At 41.0% G+C, this 20,546-nt stretch overlaps 1 protein-coding gene across 1 annotated transcript in view; it reads right to left on the bottom strand.

Moving 5' to 3' along the window:
* Positions 1-1,401: 1,401 nt before the first annotated feature.
* Positions 1,402-20,546, bottom strand: part of pknox2 (pbx/knotted 1 homeobox 2) — a 139,812-nt gene continuing 120,667 nt past the window's right edge. The window contains exons 13-17 of the mRNA XM_014197623.2: positions 19,892-19,995; positions 19,168-19,359; positions 17,338-17,480; positions 6,052-6,266; positions 1,402-3,200 (exon numbers count right to left, since the gene is read on the bottom strand). Coding sequence (XP_014053098.2) covers positions 2,360-3,200; positions 6,052-6,266; positions 17,338-17,480; positions 19,168-19,359; positions 19,892-19,995 — 1,495 coding nt within the window. The 3' untranslated portion in view covers positions 1,402-2,359. The remainder of the gene's footprint in view (positions 3,201-6,051; positions 6,267-17,337; positions 17,481-19,167; positions 19,360-19,891; positions 19,996-20,546) is intronic.

Below are 20,546 nucleotides of genomic sequence, written 5' to 3'. Positions count from 1 at the left end.
AGTTGAGAAGTAAACAAGTTTTCATCATGGAAAACTTTTGATGAATCCATTGCAGGTTGGTTGTTATATTGATTTATTGGCTGATTGATTGATTTGTTTTAATTTATTCATTTGTTTGTTCATTTGGAAATATGTAATCATAACATTCCAAAGATCATGTCTCTGGTTTAATTCTGTTTATCATTCCAAAAAGGATTTAGGGAGTTATGGACAGATACATTATGGAGAGTTTGTGAGGATTTTCATCAAGATGTGTGATATGAAACAATACAAATCTATACCAGCCCGAGTTGAAATAGACTAAAGTGAGCAGCTTTATTTACAGTGTCAATTCATGAGATATAATGAAGGTCTCTGGCTGTGTTATGGCATCTGATGTCTTTGCCAGGGCTAATATGAGGAATTGTATTCAAACACAAAAAACAGAGCGGGGTGCTTGAGGGAGAGGATTCCGAAATTGTATCACTACACAGTAGACACACTAGGTAACTATTTTGAAACACACTACGTATGGGCAGTTTCTTTTCATTACCTACGCATTTCAATCATTACCTACAGTTACCATGTACAGCTGAGGAATTATGGTTACTAAAGTAATGTAGTCTCACTCACCAGCATGTGTCTATAGCCTATACGCCTGGCATACAAGGCTATATTATCTGAATCAGGGAAACATATTGTAGTTTCCACACTTTGAACTTAGTGGTGGATTTATGTGTGAGTAGGTCAGCAAGGATGTTTAGGTATGTGGCTTTGGCTGCACAACTAACATTATGTCCCAACACCCTATTCCCTACATAGTTTACTATTTTGACAAGAGCCCTATGGGCCCCGGTCAAAAGTAGTCCGCTATGCTTTTTTTTTTTTTTTAAGAGTGTATATAGGGAGTAGGGTGTCATATGGGACAAGCCCTAAAGCAGAGTCTTTGCAGGACATCTGACATTGCATCTCAAAATGCCATCTCAGCACTCCAAACCACATTGGGCAGTAAATATGTGAAACTTTCTTCAACCCCTACATTATCAACCCTGTTTTCCCAACCCTGGTTTTCCCAACCCAACCCTGGGTCATTTCTTAACCCACTAACTATAAATCTGTGAATTTTGGTGGCCCTTTCAGTCAGAACTGGGTGTAGGATAAGAATATGAATTTAATATAATTTTATTACAATTTAGTAAAGAGGAGAATAAGAGTCTGTGTTTATCTTTCTAGTAAATAGCAGATGTGGCGTGCGTAAGAGAAGAATAATCCAGTTTAGAGTTTAAAAGTGTAAGCGCTCAAAACATCAGTGAAGACAAGATACATAAATGTTTCTTATTTTAATTACAAAAGGTGCTCAAAGTGCAGCAAATGTTTCAGCGCAGAATGTTTAGATAAAATAAGCATTTTTTGGAGAGTGAGCACTTTTAAAATGTATTTTATTCAATTAAATAATCACATATATTTTCCAAGGCAATTCATTTACAATGTGATTCACAAGTGGTGAGGGAAATGTTGCACTTGAGCCATTCAACACAACAGTAATAAAAATAACCTTATTCATTACATTGGTATCTGTTGACGTAGAACAAACAAAATGTTACTGGTTGACATTTAACACATACAACTTTCCTTGCTGACAAATCACAAAATCAAGTACAGTAAATAGCATAACCATAAAGAAAAGTTGGAAAACTGAGGTTGAAATTAAGTTGAGTCACAACAACCCAGAAGCTCAGTCATACATAAAGAAACTACATCGCTCAAGTTAACCACCAAGTTTTTAATTCTAATGGAGGCTTTTTGGAACAACTTCTCTGGATACAGAACCCCTTCCCTCGCTTCTCTCCCAGGTTGTCTTTTTGATCCCCCCTCCCCCTCAATTGGTGTCACATTGATGGTTCAGTCAATTGGTGGTTTAGTAACGATTACATGATGCAGTCTCCTTCAACTCATGGTACCCCTGGTGGTTTGGCTCTGTAAGGAGACAGAGAGGGGAGTTAGGAGTGGGAATGACCACTAATTGTATCTGCTCTCTTGCTGTAGTTCCTAATAAAAGCCTCTTTTAGAATTATAGGCTTCCCGGTCCTGAGAAAAAACTCTAACACGTAATACTTATTTATATTAGGCCTACTGGTATAGAAGTACATGTATAAGAAAACCATTTGTGAACAGTTAATATTTGTGGAAAGCATTTTTGTATCACAGTGTAGATGGAAAAGTTTGAATCAAAACTGCTATCTCAAGTGAAGTCCATTACTACTATTGCCTCCTCATTCAATATTCAGTAAGAGTAGAGTGGCTATTCAATGAAAACTGCTTACACCACCATTCGTTATTTAATTTGAACATCATCTGCAGTCTCGCAGAGAGAGCTCCCTCACTTTATAATTTTCTGAACATCCCAAACAATATAGGCGAACAATCCCACAAGCAGAATACGTTTCAGAGTGTAGATAAGAGTTACAGTACCCAGACTCATATTCTCCTCCACCAGAGGCCTGGAATCGGTGCAGTTGACCGCGTTTCCCCGGGCCGCTCCTAAAATGGTCATGATATCCACCAGGTTGAGCTTCCCTTCCTCCTGCAGCTCCTCCACTTCCTCCTCCAGCTCCTGTGCTGCCTCGGCCCTCTCCTCGATCTCCTCTGCCGTCAGCATCCCCGCGCCCTTCACGCCATTCCCCTTCCCGATCTGCGGGGATGCCAGCGAGCATACGGCCCTCAGCCTGCCATAAGACTGCAGATGCGCCACGTTAGCTCGCAAAAACAGCAGAAGAACGTTGAGGTCGTTGAGCGGGCAGCCCAGCTTGCGACCGCTGTTAAGTCCCAATGCGGGTAGAACCTCGTAGACCGACAATAGAGTCGTATCCCAACAGAAGAGGCGGACCAAGCTGAACAGCACAATAGGTACCAGAAGGACGTAGATAGCGCCGTTAGCCACGCTAATAACCTGGAAGACCAGTTGGCCGGTCATTTTGCACTGGACCAGTTCTGGGACCCAGTTTTGGTCGCGCAGCAAGCCGGTGCGGACAAAGCAGCTAAACTCATCCTGGAGAAAGGCGGATAGGTGGAAGTAGACGAGGTAGAGGCAGGCGGCAGACATGAAGGTGAGCAAGAGGAAGCCGCGCAGAAAGAGCATGCTGACCAGGAAGTAGGAGCCGTGCTTGCTCTGCATGTACCTCTCCAACAGGGGATACTCGAAGTAACGCTTCCGCTTGGCCCTGACAAGAGACCATGGAAGAGATGGGGTTAGAGGACAGTTGGTTCAAACACACTTTCATGTTATTGGCTCTGATGTTTGGTAATGGAGGTTGTGTGAGGATTTAAAGCATTTATCATAGTATTCAAGATTTAAATAGTCAGTCACCTAACTGTAGTTAAAACCTAAATAGGGTCTTGTTTTCAGTTTCCAGTTCAGATACTTTTATCTGTAATTAGCTTACTTTTGTTTATAGAAACTCAAAGATATATTTTTTAATGGCCACAGCCATGGCAATTACAAACAACAGGAACATGTTTGCCACTCAAAAATCATCATATAAGGCAGGGTTTCCCAAACTCGGGCCTGGGATCCCCCTGACTGGACCTTTGGTTTTTTCCCTAGCACCACACAGCGGATTCAAATAGGTGGAGATTCACACAAAGAAAAGAAACATGATGGATCAGAGGTAAAAAAAAAATAACGAAAAAAAGCAAAGATATTCAAGTAAAATGCATAATCAGCATGAGTGACATAGAGGCATCAGATTATTTGGTTGAGTCCATGAATGAAATGTCCAGTAGATATTTTTTCATTTTGCATTTGAAGGAGTTGAAGCTGTTGCAGTGCTTGAGGTAGTCCGGGAGACAGTACAAAACAGACCTACAGTATGTAAATAGTGCCTTCGGAAAGTATTCAGACACCTTGACTTTTTCCACATTTTATTACATTACAGCCTTATTACCCTATAATGACAAAGCACATTACCCCATAATAACAAAGCAAAAACAGGTTTTTAGAAATGTTTTCTAATTTATAAAAAAAAAAACTGAAATATCATATTTACTTAAGTATTCAGACCCTTTACTCAGTACTGTGTTGAAGCACCTTTGGCAGCAATTAGTCTCGAGTCTTCTTGGGTATGACGCTCCAAGCTTGGCACACCTCTATTTGGGGAGTTTCTCCCATTGTTCTCTGTAGATCCTCTCAAGCTCTGTCAGGTTGGCTGGGGAGCATCGCGGCACAGATATTTTAGGTCACTCCAGAGAGGTTTGATCGGGTTCAAGTCCGGGCTCTGGCTGGGCCACTCAAGGACATTCACAGACTTGTCCCGAAGCCACTCCTGGGTTGTCTTGGCTGTGTGCTTAGGGTCGTTGTCCTGTTGGAAGGTGAACCTTCACCCCAGTTTAAGGTCCTGAGCGCTCTGAAGCATGTTTTCATTTAGGATCTCTCAGTACTTTGCTCCGTTTATCTTTGCCTCGATCCTGACAAGTCTCCCAGTCCCTGCCGCTGAAAAACATCCCCACAGCATGATGTTGCCACCACCATGCTTCACCGTAGGGATGGTGCCAGTTTTCCTCCAGATGTGACACTTGGCATTCAGGCCAAAAAGTTCAATCTTGGTTTCATCAGACCAGAGAATCTTGTTTCTCATGTTCTGAGAGTCTTTAGATGCCTTTTGGCAAACTCCAAGCAGGTTGTCATGTGCCTTTTACTGAGGAGTGGCTTCCGTCTGGTCACTCTACCATAAAGGCCTGATTGGTGGAGTGCTGCAGAGATGGTTGTCCTTCTGGAAGGTTCTCCCATCTCCACAGAGGAACTAGAGCTCCCGAGACCCTTCTCCCCCGATTGCTCAGTTTGGGCGGGCAGCCAGTTCTAGGAAGAGTCTTGGTGGTTCCAAATTTCTTACAATTGAGAATGATGGAGGCCACTGTGTTCTTTGGGACCTTCAATGCTGCAGAAATGTTTTGGTACCCTTCCCCAGATCTGTGCCTCGACACAATCCTGTCTCGGAGCTCTACGGACAATTCCTTCGACCTCATGGCTTGTTTTTTGCTCTGACATGCACTGTCAACTGTGGGACCTTATATAGACAGGTGTACCTTTCCAAATCATCTCCAATCAATTGAATTTACCACATGTGGACTCCAATCAAGTTGTAGAAACATCTCAAGGATGATCAATGGAAACAGGATGCAACGGAGCTCAATTTCGAGTCTCATAGCAAAGTCTGAATTCTTATGTAAATACAGTATTTCTGTTTTTAATTGTTAATACATTTGTAAAAAAGTCTAAAAACCTGTTTTTGTTTGTCATTGTGGGGTATTGGTTGTAGGTTGATGAGAGAAAAAAAAAAACAATTTCATCCATTTTAGAATAAGGCTGTAACGTATCAAAATGGAGAAAAAGTCAAGGGGTCTGAATACTTTCCGAAGGCACTGTAAGTAATGGAAAATGAACCAAATCTTGTACGGAAAAAAGGGGTGTGGAGATAATGATGAACCGGAGTATTGCATTTGAAATGAGTTTGAAAAGAAACAGGGATTAGATTTATTTTTAACTAGAATTCAAATAAACAGACTTGAAGTTGATCGATATCATAAATATTGAGGATTTGAAGGTGATGAAAGAGTGGAGAGGAACTGGCACGACTGTCGGAGTGTGTTGCCATTCTCACAAAACGCTTTTGAAGAATTAAAATGTTATTGAGGTTGCTTATTTAAGTACTATATTGCAATATGACATGACTGGATAGATTAAGTTGTAGTATACATTCAAAATGATGTTACGATCATTGTAATTGGATATACGGAAGATTGTTTCTTTTTTTAAATAATTTACGTTTAAGGACAATGTATTTGCTTTGAAGGAATTTTCTCAGTTTTTTTTTTTTTTACCTCTCCTGAATATGGTCTCTTAATTTGCATTTAAACGTCATCATATTGTTTAAAATTATCCTGTGTGCAAATGAATAAAAATAGACATCAATTTTAAGCCTGCTTACTTTTCCCTCTTCCCCAGTCCAAAATTCCTGCCTCAACCAATCTGTCTGGATCTATCTCTGCCACAATCTTTGCCACACCCACTCTCACCTCTCAAGCTCGGCCTGGAAAGTGAAGGGATTCTGGGTGTTCTGGCGCATCTCCAGGATGCTCTGAGCCAATCGCACGGAGCGGTTGTAGGATTTGTCCAGCTCGTCAATGATGAAGAGCAGGTCGGAGCCCAACGACGGCATGACCAGGAAACGCCAGATGAGGGCAGGCAGGTACATCATCATGGCCATAGCCAACAGAGAGTACGGGAACATCTGAGAGGGAGGGAGGTAGAGAGGAAAGAAAGGAGGGAAGGTGAGGAAGAAATGAAGAGGAAAGGAGGGGACGGAGTGGTAGAGAGAAAGAGAAGAGAACAGAAAAAAGAGTGAGAGAAAGAGTGAAATTATAAGAGAGAAGAAGAGAAGGAGAGGGAGGTAGATAACAAGAGAGTGATTTACAGTCTACATTTTACGTTTTTAATCAGAAAGATGAATTACTTTTAATGGATGCTCCTCATTGAGACATTAAGGAAGCAAGAGGCACTTTTCAATCGAAATGAATGACGATTACTGTAAAAAACAAATGATACAAATCCAGCACTCCATATCTCTCTCCATTTCTACTCACAATCTCGCCTAATTTCCCATGTTGAACACCTAAAACTCCATAAATGTGTACTGTACAACTGAGAAACACACACACAGAAACACACATACAGACAAACACAGACACTCCGCAGAAGCTTGTGAAACAGCTCCTTACCCTCATCAGAACAGACTGTCCACCATATACATCAAAATACACAAATGGAAACAGCACACGGTTAAGTCCATCATTATACCCATGAGCATGAGATTCATGTCTTACTTAGACAGCCCAGTATTTATAGAACTACTTATTACATATTTATAGAACCCATCTAAAATGACACGTCTGAGCTTTGAAATGAATTGCTAATGTCCTCAGTAACAGAAACCTCCAGGTCTTGTCACAGTGTTTTTATTGTGTTACTTTTATTATCTTAAACTTTAGTTTATTTGGTAAATATTCTTGAACTGCACTGTTGGTTAAGGGCCTGTAAGTAAGCATTTAACGGTAAGGTCTACACTTGTTGTATTCGGCGCACGTGACAAATAAAGTTTGATTTGATTTTAGTTTAATAATGTTATGTCTGGAGAAATCTTTAAAACGTCCCTTTTAATAAGATATATATTTTCTCTTTTCTTTTTCTATTTCACCTTTATTTAACCAGGCAGGCCAGTTGAGAACAAGTTCTCATTTACAGCTGTGACCTGGCCAAGATAAAGCAAAGCGGTGCGACAAAAAACAACACAAGAGTTACACATAGGATAAACAAAAGTACAGTCAATAACACAATAGTAAAATCTATATACAGTGTGTGCAAATGGAGTAAGTAGGTAAGGCAATAAATAGGCCAATAGTAGCGAAGTAATTACAATTTAGTAAATTAACACTGGAGTGATAGATGGACAGATGATGATGTGCAAGTAGAAATACTGGTGTGCAAAAGAGAAAAAAAAGTAAATAAAAACAAAATGGGGATGAGGTAGGTAGTTGGATGGGCTATTTACAGATGGGCTGTGAACAGCTGCAGCAATCGGTAAGCTGCTCAGATAGCTGATGCTTAAAGTTGGAGATATGTCTCCAACTTCAGAGATTTCTGCAATTCGTTCCAGTCATTGGCAGCAGAGAACTGGAAGGAAAGGCTGGAGCCCGTGCTAGGGGTGGGTGTAGTTATAGTGACCAGAGAGCTGAGATAAGGTGGAGCTTTATCTAGCAAAGACTTATAGATGACCTGGAGCCAGTGGGTTTGGCGACGAATATGTAGCAAGGTCCAGCAGCCTCATGGGTTTCTATCTTAAGAATGTATTGTTAATGCTTGTTTTTAAATTGGGAATTTTCCAACAACACCGCCAAATACCAGTATAGCACACAAAATGCCTCCAGTATACCATTGACTCTTCATCCACTTCAGTCAATGCGGTTTAAGATGAGGGAGGACGATTTTGTTTTTTCATGAGCATGACCTTATTTCTATTACAGCATATTGGATGACTGTCATTCATATTCCATTCACCCAGTTCAATGCAACAGCGATAGGTTTAGGCTAGTACATGACACTCAAATTTTCACTGTACCCATCATGAGGTTGATGCGGATTGAATACGCTCCTAATCAAGCCTAAACACTGTTCACTTTCATAACAGCCACGTTGTATTCCTTCTTGCATCTATGCACTCTCCTCTCACCTTTTACCTTTGCTTGTAAGCTGTATGTGACCAGGCAAAAAAAACTTTCCAAGCTAAACATATCATAACTGCTAAACATTTGAAATTTGATTTTAAAGAACTGACTTTAGCAGTTCCAATAATTTCAGGGTCCAGTACCATCGTTGGGCCACGGGTGTGAAAGATTCAGCAGACTGCTGGCATTGCACATCTGGCTAAAATACTACTGTAGCTCTGCTGGAGTCACTTTTATTGATAACTTTGACACCTCTAGAAACAAAACATACTCTACAGGAATGACGGAGTCCATCCAAATCATCTTGGCTCCTGGACTCTGTCTACACATTTCAAGTCTGCGTTGAAACAATGACTGGTAAATGATCCAAGACCAGCTCAGTTTATCCCTACCATTGTGACAATGAGTCGTCATAGTGCTGCATCAAATGTACATGATCATAGGGGCATTGGCAAGCACAATGTAAGTAATTTAATTTATGTACCCCTAATTGCACCGAATACATCTGTTTATCCTACAGCTATTGTAAGCGGTAATCATGAGCCTATAAACCAGAGTTACACTTTTAGCACTGAGGCGGTGTGCAATAGTAGGAAGACCACTTTATGCAGCTCACCCTGCACTGTCAGCTCCAATGTAAATAACATGAGTATGTCTACCTCTGATAAACTTCCTAGTAAAGCATTAAAAACAATCAAGCAACCCAGAAAAGTGGTAAAAAAATAGCCCATATTAAAATATGTAGCTTAAGAAACAAGGTCCATGAAGTCAATAACTTGCTTGTAACAGATGGAATTCATATTCTCTGAAACTCACCAAGATAATACCTTTGATGATAATACAGTGGTAGCAATACATGGTTATAAAATCTACCGAAAAGACAGAAATGCCAACGCAGGTGATGTTGCGGTCTATATTCAGAACCACATTCATGTAAAGCTTAGAGACGATCTAATGTCAAATACTGTTGAAGTAATATGGCTACAGGTTAATCTGCCTCACCTAAAGCCCATTCTTGTGGGAAGCTGCCATAGACCATCAAGTGCTAACGGTCAGTATCTGGATAATATGTGTGAAACGCTTGATAATGTATGTGATTTCAACAGAGAAGTATATTTTCTGGGTGATTTAAATATTGACTGGCTACCATCATTGACTCTTTTCTCTGTATATATCAGTGATGTCGCTCTTGCTGCGGGTGATTCTTTGATCCACCTCTACGCAGACGACACCATTCTGTATACATCTAGCCCTTCTTTGGACACTGTGTTAACAAACGTCCAAATGAGCTTCAATGCCATACAACACTCCTTCCGTGGACTCCAACTGCTCTTAAATGCTAGTAAAACTAAATGCGACTAGCATCACTACTCTGGATGGTTCTGACTTAGAATATGTGGACAACTATAAATACCTAGGTGTCTGGCTAGACTGTAAACTCTCCTTCCAGACTCACATTAAGCATCTCCAATCCAAAGTTAAATCTAGAATCGGCTTCGTATTTCACAACAAAGCCTCCTTCACTCATGCTGCCAAACATACCCTCGTAAACTGACTATCCTTCCGATCCTTGACTTCGGCGATGTCATTTACAAAATAGCCTCCAATGCTCTACTCAGCTAACTGGATGCAGTTTATCACATTGCCATCCATTTTGTCACCAAAGCCCCATATACAACCCACCACTGCGACCTGCATGCTCTCGTTGGCTGGCCCTCGCTACATATTCTTTGCCAAACCCACTGGCTCCAGGTCATCTACAGGTCATCTACATTGGTAGGTAAAGCTCCGCCTTATCTTAGCTCACTGGTCACCATAGCAACACCTCACCCATAGCACTCGCTCCAGCAGGTATATTTCACTGGTCATCCCCAAAGCCAACACCTCCTTTGGCTGCATTTCCTTCCAGTTCTCTGCTGTCAATGACTGGAACGAATTGCAAAAATCGAGTTGGAGACTTATCTCCCTCACTAACTTTCAGCGTCAGCTGTCAGAGAAGCTTACCGATCACTGCAGCTGTACACAGCCCATCTGTAAATAGCCCATCCAACCAACTACCTACCTCATCCCCATATTTGTTTTTCTTTTTTTGCTCTTTTGCACAACAGTATTTCCTGCACATCTGCACATATCACTCCAGTGTAAATTGCTAAATTGTAATTACTTCGCCACTATTGGCCTATTTATTGCCTTACCTGTCACAAGCGTCGTTAAGGACAGACCAAGGCGCAGCGGGTATAGTGCTCATTCTTACTTGTTTATTCAAAGAGAACACGTAAACAAAGAAAAAACAAACGACAGCAAACAGTTCCGTAAGGTTCACAGACTATAACGGAAAGTAACCAGCCACAAAACCCAAAGGAAAACAGGCTGCCTAAGTATGGCTTCCAAATCAGAGACAACGAAAGACACCTGCCTCTGATTGGAAACCACACTCGGCCAAACCTGGAAACCGGAACATAGAAAATGAAAACTAGAACCAACATCCCCTAGACCAAAAACCCCAAAACACACAAAACAAACACCCCCTGCCACGCCCTGACCATACTACAATGACAAAAGACCCCTTTACCGGTCAGGACATGACATTACCTCCTTACTTCATTTGCTCACACTGTATACAGATTTTTCTATTGTGTTATTGACTGTAAGTTTGTTTATCCCATGTGACAGAGTTACTGTGTTGTTGTTTTTGTCCTACTGCTTTGCTTTATCTTGGCCAGGTCGCAGTTGTAAATGAGAACTTGTTCTCAACTAGCCTACCTGGTTAAATAAAGGTTAAATAAATTAAATAAATTAAATAAAACTGCCCACTCAGGAAAAAACGTCAAACTGTAACCAGTGCCTGCAACCTGGTTCGGGTTGTCAGTCAACCTACCAGGGTAGTTAAAAACAGCACAGAAATGAAATCATCAACATGTATTGATCACATCTTTACTAATGCTGCAGATATTTGCTTTAAAGCAGTATCCAAATCCATAGGATGTAGTGATCACAATATAATAGCCATATCTAGGAAAACCAAAGTTCCAAAGGCTGGGCCTAATATAGTGTATAAGTGGTCATATAATAAGTTTTGTAGTGATTCATATGTTGATGCTGTAAAGAATATTTGCTTGTCTGTGTTGTGTAATGAGGAGCAACTAGACGCTGCACTTGACGCATTTCTGAAACTACTTATACCAGTTACTAATAAGCACGCACCCATTAAGAAAATGATTGTAAAAACTGTTAAATCCCCTTGGGTTGATGAGGAATTGAAAAATGATATGGTTGAGAGAGATGAGTCAAAAGGTATGGCAATTAAGAAATCATGTGACTCAACTAAATACAAATAAAAAGAAACTACAATATGAAGCAAAGAAAAATTATATAAAGAATGATAGTAAAAAGCTTTGGGGAAACTTAAATGAAATTTTGTGGAAAAAAAGCCAACTCGGCTCCTTCATTCATTGAATCAGATGGGTCATTCATCACAAAGCCCACTGATATTGCAAACTACTTTATAGTTTAATTACTTTTCATTGGCAAGATAAGCAAACTTAGGGATGACATGCCAACAATAAACGCTGACACTACACATCCAAGTATATTGGACCAAATTATGAAAGACAAGAATTGTACTTTTGAATTCCGTGAAGTCAGTGTGGAAGAGGTGAAGCGATTATTGTTGTCTATCAGCAATGACAAGCCACCCGGTTCTGACAATCTGGAAGGAAAATTACTGAGGATAATAGCAGACGATATTTCCACTCCTATTTGCCACATCTTCAATTTAAGCCTACTAGAGAGCATGTGCCCTCGGGCCTGGAGGGAAGCTAAAGTCATTCCGCTACCCAAGAATAGTAAAGCCCCCTTTACTGGCTCAAATAGCCGACCAAAAAGCCTGTAACCAACCCTTAGTAAACCTCTGGAAAAAATGGTGTTTGACCAGATACAATGCTACTTCACAGTAAACAAATTGACAACAGACTTTCAGCATGCTTATAGGTAAGGACACTCAACAAGCACAGCACTTACACAAATGACTGATGATTTGCTTAGAGAAATTGAGGATAAAATGAATGTGGAGCTATTGACATTATTGATCATAGTCTGCTGCTGGAAAAACGTATGTGTTATGGCTTTACACCCCCTGTGGGGTGTGGATGTGGATAAAGAGTTACTTGTCTAATGGAACACATAGGGTGTTCTTTTACTTCTCTAGGCTAGGGGGCGGTATTTTCACGTCTGGATGAAAAGCGTGCCCAAAGAAAACTGCCTGCTACTCTGGCCCAGAAGCTAGGATATGCATATTATTAGTAGATTTGGATAGAAAATACTGTGGAGTTTCTAAAACTGTTTGAATGATGTCTATGAGTATAACATAACTTATTTGGCAGGTGAAACCCCGAGGACAAACCATCCAGGAAAAAAACATTTTGAGGTCACTCTCTTTTCAATGGGTCTTCAATGGGAATCTAGAATTCTAAGGCAGTTGCTTGAAGTTGTTATCGCTTCCACTGGATGTCCCCAGTCTCTAGAAATTGGTTGATGTTTTTCCTTTGTGTAATGTAGAAGTAGCCCTGTTCAGAATGAGGGTCGAGTGAAGTGTACTGTTTTAGTTGAGGCGCGTGACCTGAAAGCACGCTCCACTTTGTTTTCCTCCGGTAGTGAACACAGTTTATCTCGTCTTAAATTGTAATTATTATTTAAGTTAAAAAATACCTAAAGTTGTATTAGGAAAGTTGTTTGAAATGTTTGGACAAAGATTACAGGTAACTTATGAGATATTTTGTAGTCATGTTGCGCGAGTTGGAACCGGTGTTTTTCTGGATCAAATGCGCCAAATAAATGGACATTTTGGATATATAACGATGGAATTAATCGAACAAAAGGACCATTTGTGATGTTTATGGGACGTATTGGAGTGCCAACAGAAGAAGCTCGTCAAAGGTAAGGCATGAATTATATCTTTATTTCTGAGTTTCGTGTCGCGCATGGCGGGTTGAATTATGATTGTCTGTGTTTGTTTGGTGGGGTGCTATCCTCAGATAATCGCATGGTTTGCTTTTGCCGTGAAGCCGTTTTGAAATCTGACACATTGGCTGGATTAACAACAGGTGTAGCTTTAATTTGGTGTATTGCATGTGTGATTTCATGAAAGTTGAATATTTAAAGTAATTTAATTTGTATTTGGCGCTCTGCCATTTCACCGGATGTTGTCAAATCGATCCCGTTAATGGGATTCGAGCCATAAGAAGTTAATGGAAGCCTCTCAAATATAGTCCAGTTAGAATCAGGAATTCACCAGGGAAGCTGTTTAGGCCCCTTGCTTTTTTCAATTTGAGAAAAGCCAGAGTGTCTATGTATGTGGATGACTCAACGCTATACACATCAGCTACTACAGTGACTGAAATGACTGCAACACTCAACAGAGAGCTGCAGTTAGTTTCAGAGTGGGTGGCAAGGAATAAGTTATCCCTAAATATTTCTAAAACTAAAAGCATTGTATTTGGAACAAAACACCCACTAAACCCTAAGCCTCAACTAAATTTTGTAATAAATATTGTGGAAATTGAGCGAGTTGAGATGACTAAACTGCTCGGAGTGACCCTAGATTGTAAACTGTCATGGTCAAAACATATTGATGCAGTAGTGGCTAAGATGGGGAGAAGTCTGTCTATAATAAAGCGATGTTCTGCCTTCTTAACAAGGCAGGTCCTACAGGCCCTAGTTTTGTTGCACCTTGACTACTGTTCAGTCGTGTGGTCAGGTGCCACAAAAAAAGGACTTAGAAAAATTGCAATTGGCTCAGAATAGGGCAGCACTGCTTGCCCTTGGATGTACACACAGCTAATATTAATAATATGCATGTCAATCTCTCCTGGCTGAAAGTGGAGGACATATTGACTTCATCACTACTTTTATTTATGAGAGGTATTGACATGTTGAATGCACCGAGCTGTCTGTCTAAACTACTGGCACACAGCTCAGACACCCATGCATACCCCACAAGACATGCCACAGTCCCCAAGTCCAGAACAGACTATGGAAGACACACTGTACTACATAGAGCCACTACATGGAACTCTATTCCACATCAAGTAACTGACGCAAGCAGTAAAATTTGATTTAAAAATCAGATTAAAAAACACCTTATGGAACAGCGGGGACTGTGAAGCAACACAAACATTGGCACAGACATATGCATACATACATACACACACATACACACACACATGATAAAATACGCACTATACATACACATGGATTTAGTACTGTAGATATGTGGTAGTGGTGGAGTAGGGGCCTGAGGGCACACAGTGTGTTGTGAAATTTGTGAATGTATTGTAATGTTTTTAAAATTGTATAAACTGCCTTAATTTGCTGGACCCCAGGAAGAGTAGCTGCTGCTTTGGGGATCCATAATAAATACAAATACAAATACAGCCTACATCGTTGTCACCATATTAGCTAAAGTAACATCATAGTCAACATAGCTAACAGAACTAACGCGTTAGTAAACCCGCTACAATCATACAGTAACATTACAGTGTACAGTCAGTAAGCAGTTTAGCACTTACACAGGCGGGCCCCAGTGGCAATAAATTAGTAAAACCAAAAGCTTACCTTGACTTGGAAGAGTTCCAGTGTTGTGTTGGATAGTCATAGCCAGGTAGCTATATCCCTCTGTTTGAGCAGGGTGTTTGAGTAAGCTAAAATAGGTAGCTGCATTTGTTAGCTAAGTAAGTGAAACTTAAAGTGAAAGAAAAATGGCAATCTCTTTGTCTATATATATATTGCTTCTCCTTCATTTTGGAAGAAATTCATTTGTTAAAAACTGTTCAACTATTGTCTTTCTCTTTGAGTCGACTACTCACCACATGTTCTGCACTGCATTGCTAGCTAGCTGTAGCTTATGCTTTCAGTACTAAAGTCATTCTCTGATCCTTTGATTGGGAGGACAACATGTCAGTTCATGCTGCAAGAGCTGATAGGTTGGAGGACGTCCTCCAGAAGTTGTAATTACTGTGTAAGTCTATGGAAAGGGGTGAGAACCATGAGCCTCCTAGGTTTTGTATTGAAGTCAAAGTACCCAGAGGAGGACGGAAGCTAGCTGTCCTCTGGCTACACCATGGTGCTACCTTACAGAGTGCTGTTGAGGCTACTGTAGATCTTTATTGCAAAACAGTATGTTTTAATCAGTTATTTGGTGACGTGAATATATTTCGTATCATTTTATCTAAAAAGGATAACTTTTTAAATGTGTTACAACTTTTATTTTTATGAAATTCACTGAGGAGGATGGTCCTCCCCTTCCTCCTCTGTGGAGCCTCCACTGATCCACTTACATTACACTGTTGTCATGGCAAACAGAAACAATGTTTCCATGGTCTTCATCCCCTGACAAAGAGCAACCATTTACAGAAGTTGCATTACCTTCCTGTGCCACAGTGGAACTGACAGCGTTTTAGCAACATGACATCTTATAAACATCTGTTCATATACGCCCCCAGGAAGAATATGATACCTCTTTTTTTACCACTTAGATATGGTCATTTTCATAGAATGTTTGGGAATGATGTACACTAAGGCATTTGTGATATTGCTATAGCAATATAGAGTGGGAAAGCGGCCATGCGTTTGGACAATTAATAGACACTGGAGTAAATAAAACCTAATAAAAACATTTCAGTCTTGTCCAGGAATGGACTCTAAACAGACCGGTGTGCCATAGACAATCAGAGCTAGAGTAGGCCAATATGGAAATAATCATTTGTCAAACGGGCTTGCCATCATTCACTTTAAACTGGACTGTGTGTTTACAGGCAGTAGCAACAGCGCGACTTCAGATCATTAGAAAGCATTCACCAAAAGCCACAAATACACCTGAATGGATTTCTGCTATATGTAAATACCACGGGAGTCCTCTTACATTTGTGAACTTTACAGCGCTATTGATCAAACAACCATGAACAGGTATGCTCTCTCTCCCTCAGTTTCCTATGTACATCAACAACAACAAGATAAACATCTAATGTTGGCTAGTACGAGATGAGCATAAATCTAACAAGGGAACAGTAGATAAACCCTCTCAAACTTTTTCAGCTTGTAGTTGGCCGTCAAAACTGCACTGATAAATGATGGGGAATAGTAGCCGGTTCGCCCTTCTGCAGCTTGCCTGCCAATGCATGCTTGTCCCAACCCACGTTTTAATAACTGAATGGGAACTTGCCTGCCTCCTCACCCATTTCATCAATGCCAAGTACATTTGATTGACAACTTAGAGATATGTTAACAGCCATTCAAGTTCAGCATAGCTAGGTAACAAAGTGATTCACATTTCATGCTAGCAAACCAAATGACACCGCTCACCCACTGACCTAATAATATCATCCCAGAAGTGTTAGGCTCTGTGTTTTTAGCTCACTAAATAAATAGCTACATAAATAGACAAACTAGCCTATTAGCCACATTATGACTGAATTGTGATCATTGCCCTTGCTAGGTTGATTGTATTGACATTCCCAGCCTTAGTTACATTCGTCTGTTTTTGTCCTAAATATTGACTCATTGAAACTGAATCCCGAATGGCTGGAGGCAGCAAACAATGTACCAGGCCAGCTGTGATTTACAACCTGATAGCAATATTTGTTGGACTACCAAGAAATGTATTGGTGAATTATATTGATAATGCATTGAACTGTATACATCTATTCTGTCAACAATGCCTTACTCCACATCATGAAATGTTGAGACAAATATAACCTGATTTAAAAAATTCTTATAAAGTTGGTTTAGTAGCATAAACTGGGAATTTGATAGTTATGACTGATACTATGATCGTTTGTTTCATTGTATTATTTATTTTAAAAAAAATGTTGAACCTTTATTTAACTAGGCAAGTCAGTTAAGAACAAATTCTTATTTACAATGATGGCCTACCCCGGCCAAACCCGGACGACGCTGGGCCAATTGTGTGCCGCCCTATGAGCATATCTGCATATTCATATCTGCAAAGTAGTTAAAACGCTGTCAGCTCCCCTTTAAGGTGTGTACAATTGTCTCTCGTTCCATCATGACAGAACATCGCCTTACCTTGTGCACCCAGAGGGATCGCTCCTCAAAGTTTCCATCTGTGTCAAACTCATGGTGCATCAGGGAGTCCCAGCAGTACGTGTCCACGTAGGCTGCCTGCTTGGCTGTAAAGTTATTGGGGGGGAAACAGCTGATCTGTGGGCCTAGAGGAAAAACATTAACTATTTTGTAAAGGTATTACGATGACATAAAGATGCATGCATGTGCACACACATAACATACTTGCATGCATAGGCATAAACACGAGAGAGAGAGAGAGAGAGAGAGAGAGAGAGAGAGAGAGAGAGAGAGATTCCTTTATGTGCAAGTGTCCTTTTTCCAGAAACAGAAATGTAAAAAAAAAATCTAAATCATATGTTTCTAAATGGAAAACTGGGTTTTAAAACAGGGTGGTATTACTCTCCTAATGTGTGGGTGTTTTTCAGGACCGAGCCCAGCCCGCTCCACCATACAGATGGTTGAACCACAGAGCCAGGGGTCCACACCCTTCCCTTCAGTCTATTTCCCCTACAGCAGTGCTGGGAGGGCAGGGTAGGGCGAGGGGCGTGCCCCTTGCACTTCAGAGGAAACCCTGAGTTAAACGCAGGACGTCCTATTTTTATAGACAGCCTCCACATCTCCATATCCGTGAGAGTCTCCTAAAAGAAGCTCACGCAACCATAAATTTACTGACAGGACATGCAGAAGGCTTATGCTGAACCCATACTGTTAGTATGATACTATGTCATTACTGTTCATGGACAGATTACATGTAACACAATGTAGATGTGAAACTGTGTGTGCGTGTATGTGCGTGTGCGCGTGTCTTTTAGTAAATTGAGATAGCTGGGGACATACTGTATCTGAAATGGACTATTTAACAAGACCGTCAGGTTACAAGGGAACACAGACAGCAACAAAGCATGTTCCTTCTACCACAGACAGTTTGACAAAGAACCCCTATTGCCATCCCTATCTTACTTGTTACACATTGTACAACAAGGGCTCCTTCTCACCCAGCTATTTGTAGCTGTGGCAGAATTCTTGTCTGCAGCCGCAGGTGCACACAACACACACAACACAGACACCAACCAGACAATCAACGAAAGATAAAGCAAAAAACAAACCAGATAAGAAGGGCCAAGATCCATCAACTGTTCCTAGACGGTTTTCCGTTTTGCAACATCTTCCAGTTAATTAACATATCCTATCATTTGACTTCGATAGAGAGCTGCAAAAACAGCAGGTTGCCTATAATTACCGAGCAATGCAGCGTCGGCGAACGCTGCTCTCAATCATCCCCCTTCCTATAAGCATCTGTAGTGGCTGATTATAGGCCAGCTCCGTAGGAAGACGATCGTTAGCTCAATGTCAATGAAACGAGGAAATAAGCTTGTCTGTACGTAGCCTGTTATGGCTGCCGCTACCACGCACATTGTTGTGTGTTAGTGTTATTGCTGCAGTTGACCAAGGTTGGGGTCCAGTACATGTCAACTCAAATCAGGAAACAAATGTAAATGCTATGAATACATGTAAAGACTTCGTTGAAAATAATAGGATACTGCTGCAATTCATGAGAGGCATTAGAATGAACTTAGTTAATCGATTAGCCTAAACACAGGTTCTCACTCCCACACAGTAAAGGGAAAAGAGAGAGAAACGTGAGGCAAAGGAAAAGATAATGAGGCAGATGACACAATGATACTTGGGACAAAAGAGGCGTGAGAAAAGAGAAAATAACACAGAAAAGGGAAAGATGGACAAAAAGAGAGGAAAGAAAATGAATATCTCATAAAGGGCCAAATGTGCAGCAAAACAAGGGGAGGGAGAGAGAGAGAGAGACAGACTGACCGATGGAGATTTCACGAGCGAAGGCCATGGACACCAGCAGTAAGGGCAGCCCCACGGACACAAACTTGATGACCCTGTCAAGTGGCAGCTCCAGCTCCAGGTGACCGATGCGGTTGCCCCCAGCGCCGTCGCGTAGCAGGGCATCTGACAGCATGGCCTGGGCAGCCGCATTAGCGATAGACATCTTGGGGCCTAGAAAGGGACAGGAAAATGTTGTATTTACTCCAACCTGAGTCCACTGAGACTTGATAGCACTAAGCCCTATAGTGCATGAAGAGTTTTTAGCCTGGGCAGGATCTAATCCCAACTGACAACCAAGAGTTTTTGGGTTAGCTAGAGAAAATAGATGTCCTACCCTGTAGTGTATTAGAAATTACTTTGTATTCAGTTGTGTTAATTTGTTTCTTTAATTATTGATACATATTTCCATGTAATGTTATTAAACACCTGGAATTATAGTTTTGATGTCCAATTTGAGAAATAAAACTGGTATTCTTTGTGTGACGGAATCATAACTGTATGCAAAACTATGGCTAAGGATGAGAAGAGAAAAATGGAATCAGATATTTCACTTCAGTTGACAATACTGTATCACCATAAGGTAAATACCAAACATACATCAGTCATTTAAACCATTGATATAAATACCACTTATTCTACACACCTCTAGCTCCCTAAATCAACAGCCTTTAAATCATGATTTTTAAAAAAGCCTCCACGTTACCTTCAATCTGCTTGCTCTTTCCAGTGACCGGTGACTGCAGGGTGGAAATCCAGAAATTAAATGCAGTGAGACAACTCAACAAAACGGACCTCTGAAGACCAGAGCTGTGTTGGCGAGGCCCTTAAGTAGTCCAGGAAGGCCCTGCTAAATGAGAGGCTGGGACTGGGCTGGACTGGGCCTGGCTCCTGGGTCTATGGGTCTAATTACAAGGGACCACTGTTGCTGTATGCTGGAGCCCAGATGGCAGTGGGGAGCGAGGGTGACTGTGTGTGTGTGTGTGTGTGTGTGTGTGTGTGTGTGTGTGTGTGTGTGTGTGTGTGTGTGTGTGTGTGTGTGTGTGTGTGTGTGTGTGTGTGTGTGTGTGTGTGTGTGTGTGTTTGGACTTATGTGTGCATGTGTGTGCCTATGAGACACTGCCCTTGCTATCCACTGATGTCCCAACCATGCTCTTGACTGCCATGGCAGCAGCCCACTTCAAACAAGACCCTAGCACCAGTGGCTTTTCCTGCCTCTGTCATTTCCCTTCCTATTTATACCTCAGGTTGGCTGCAGAGATGCTGCTTCTAGCACATAGTATGGAGGATGGCAGTTACAGTTAGGCTCTGCCTGCTACAGCTATTTCAGTACTGTTGATGGGACTGGTAACGTTATGCTC

The sequence above is a fragment of the Salmo salar genome, chromosome ssa04 (genome assembly GCF_905237065.1).
Source record: "Salmo salar chromosome ssa04, Ssal_v3.1, whole genome shotgun sequence".
Lineage (NCBI taxonomy): Eukaryota > Metazoa > Chordata > Actinopteri > Salmoniformes > Salmonidae > Salmo > Salmo salar.
Note: the sequence above shows the minus strand (reverse complement) of the source record. Positions and strands in the feature narration are given on the sequence as shown.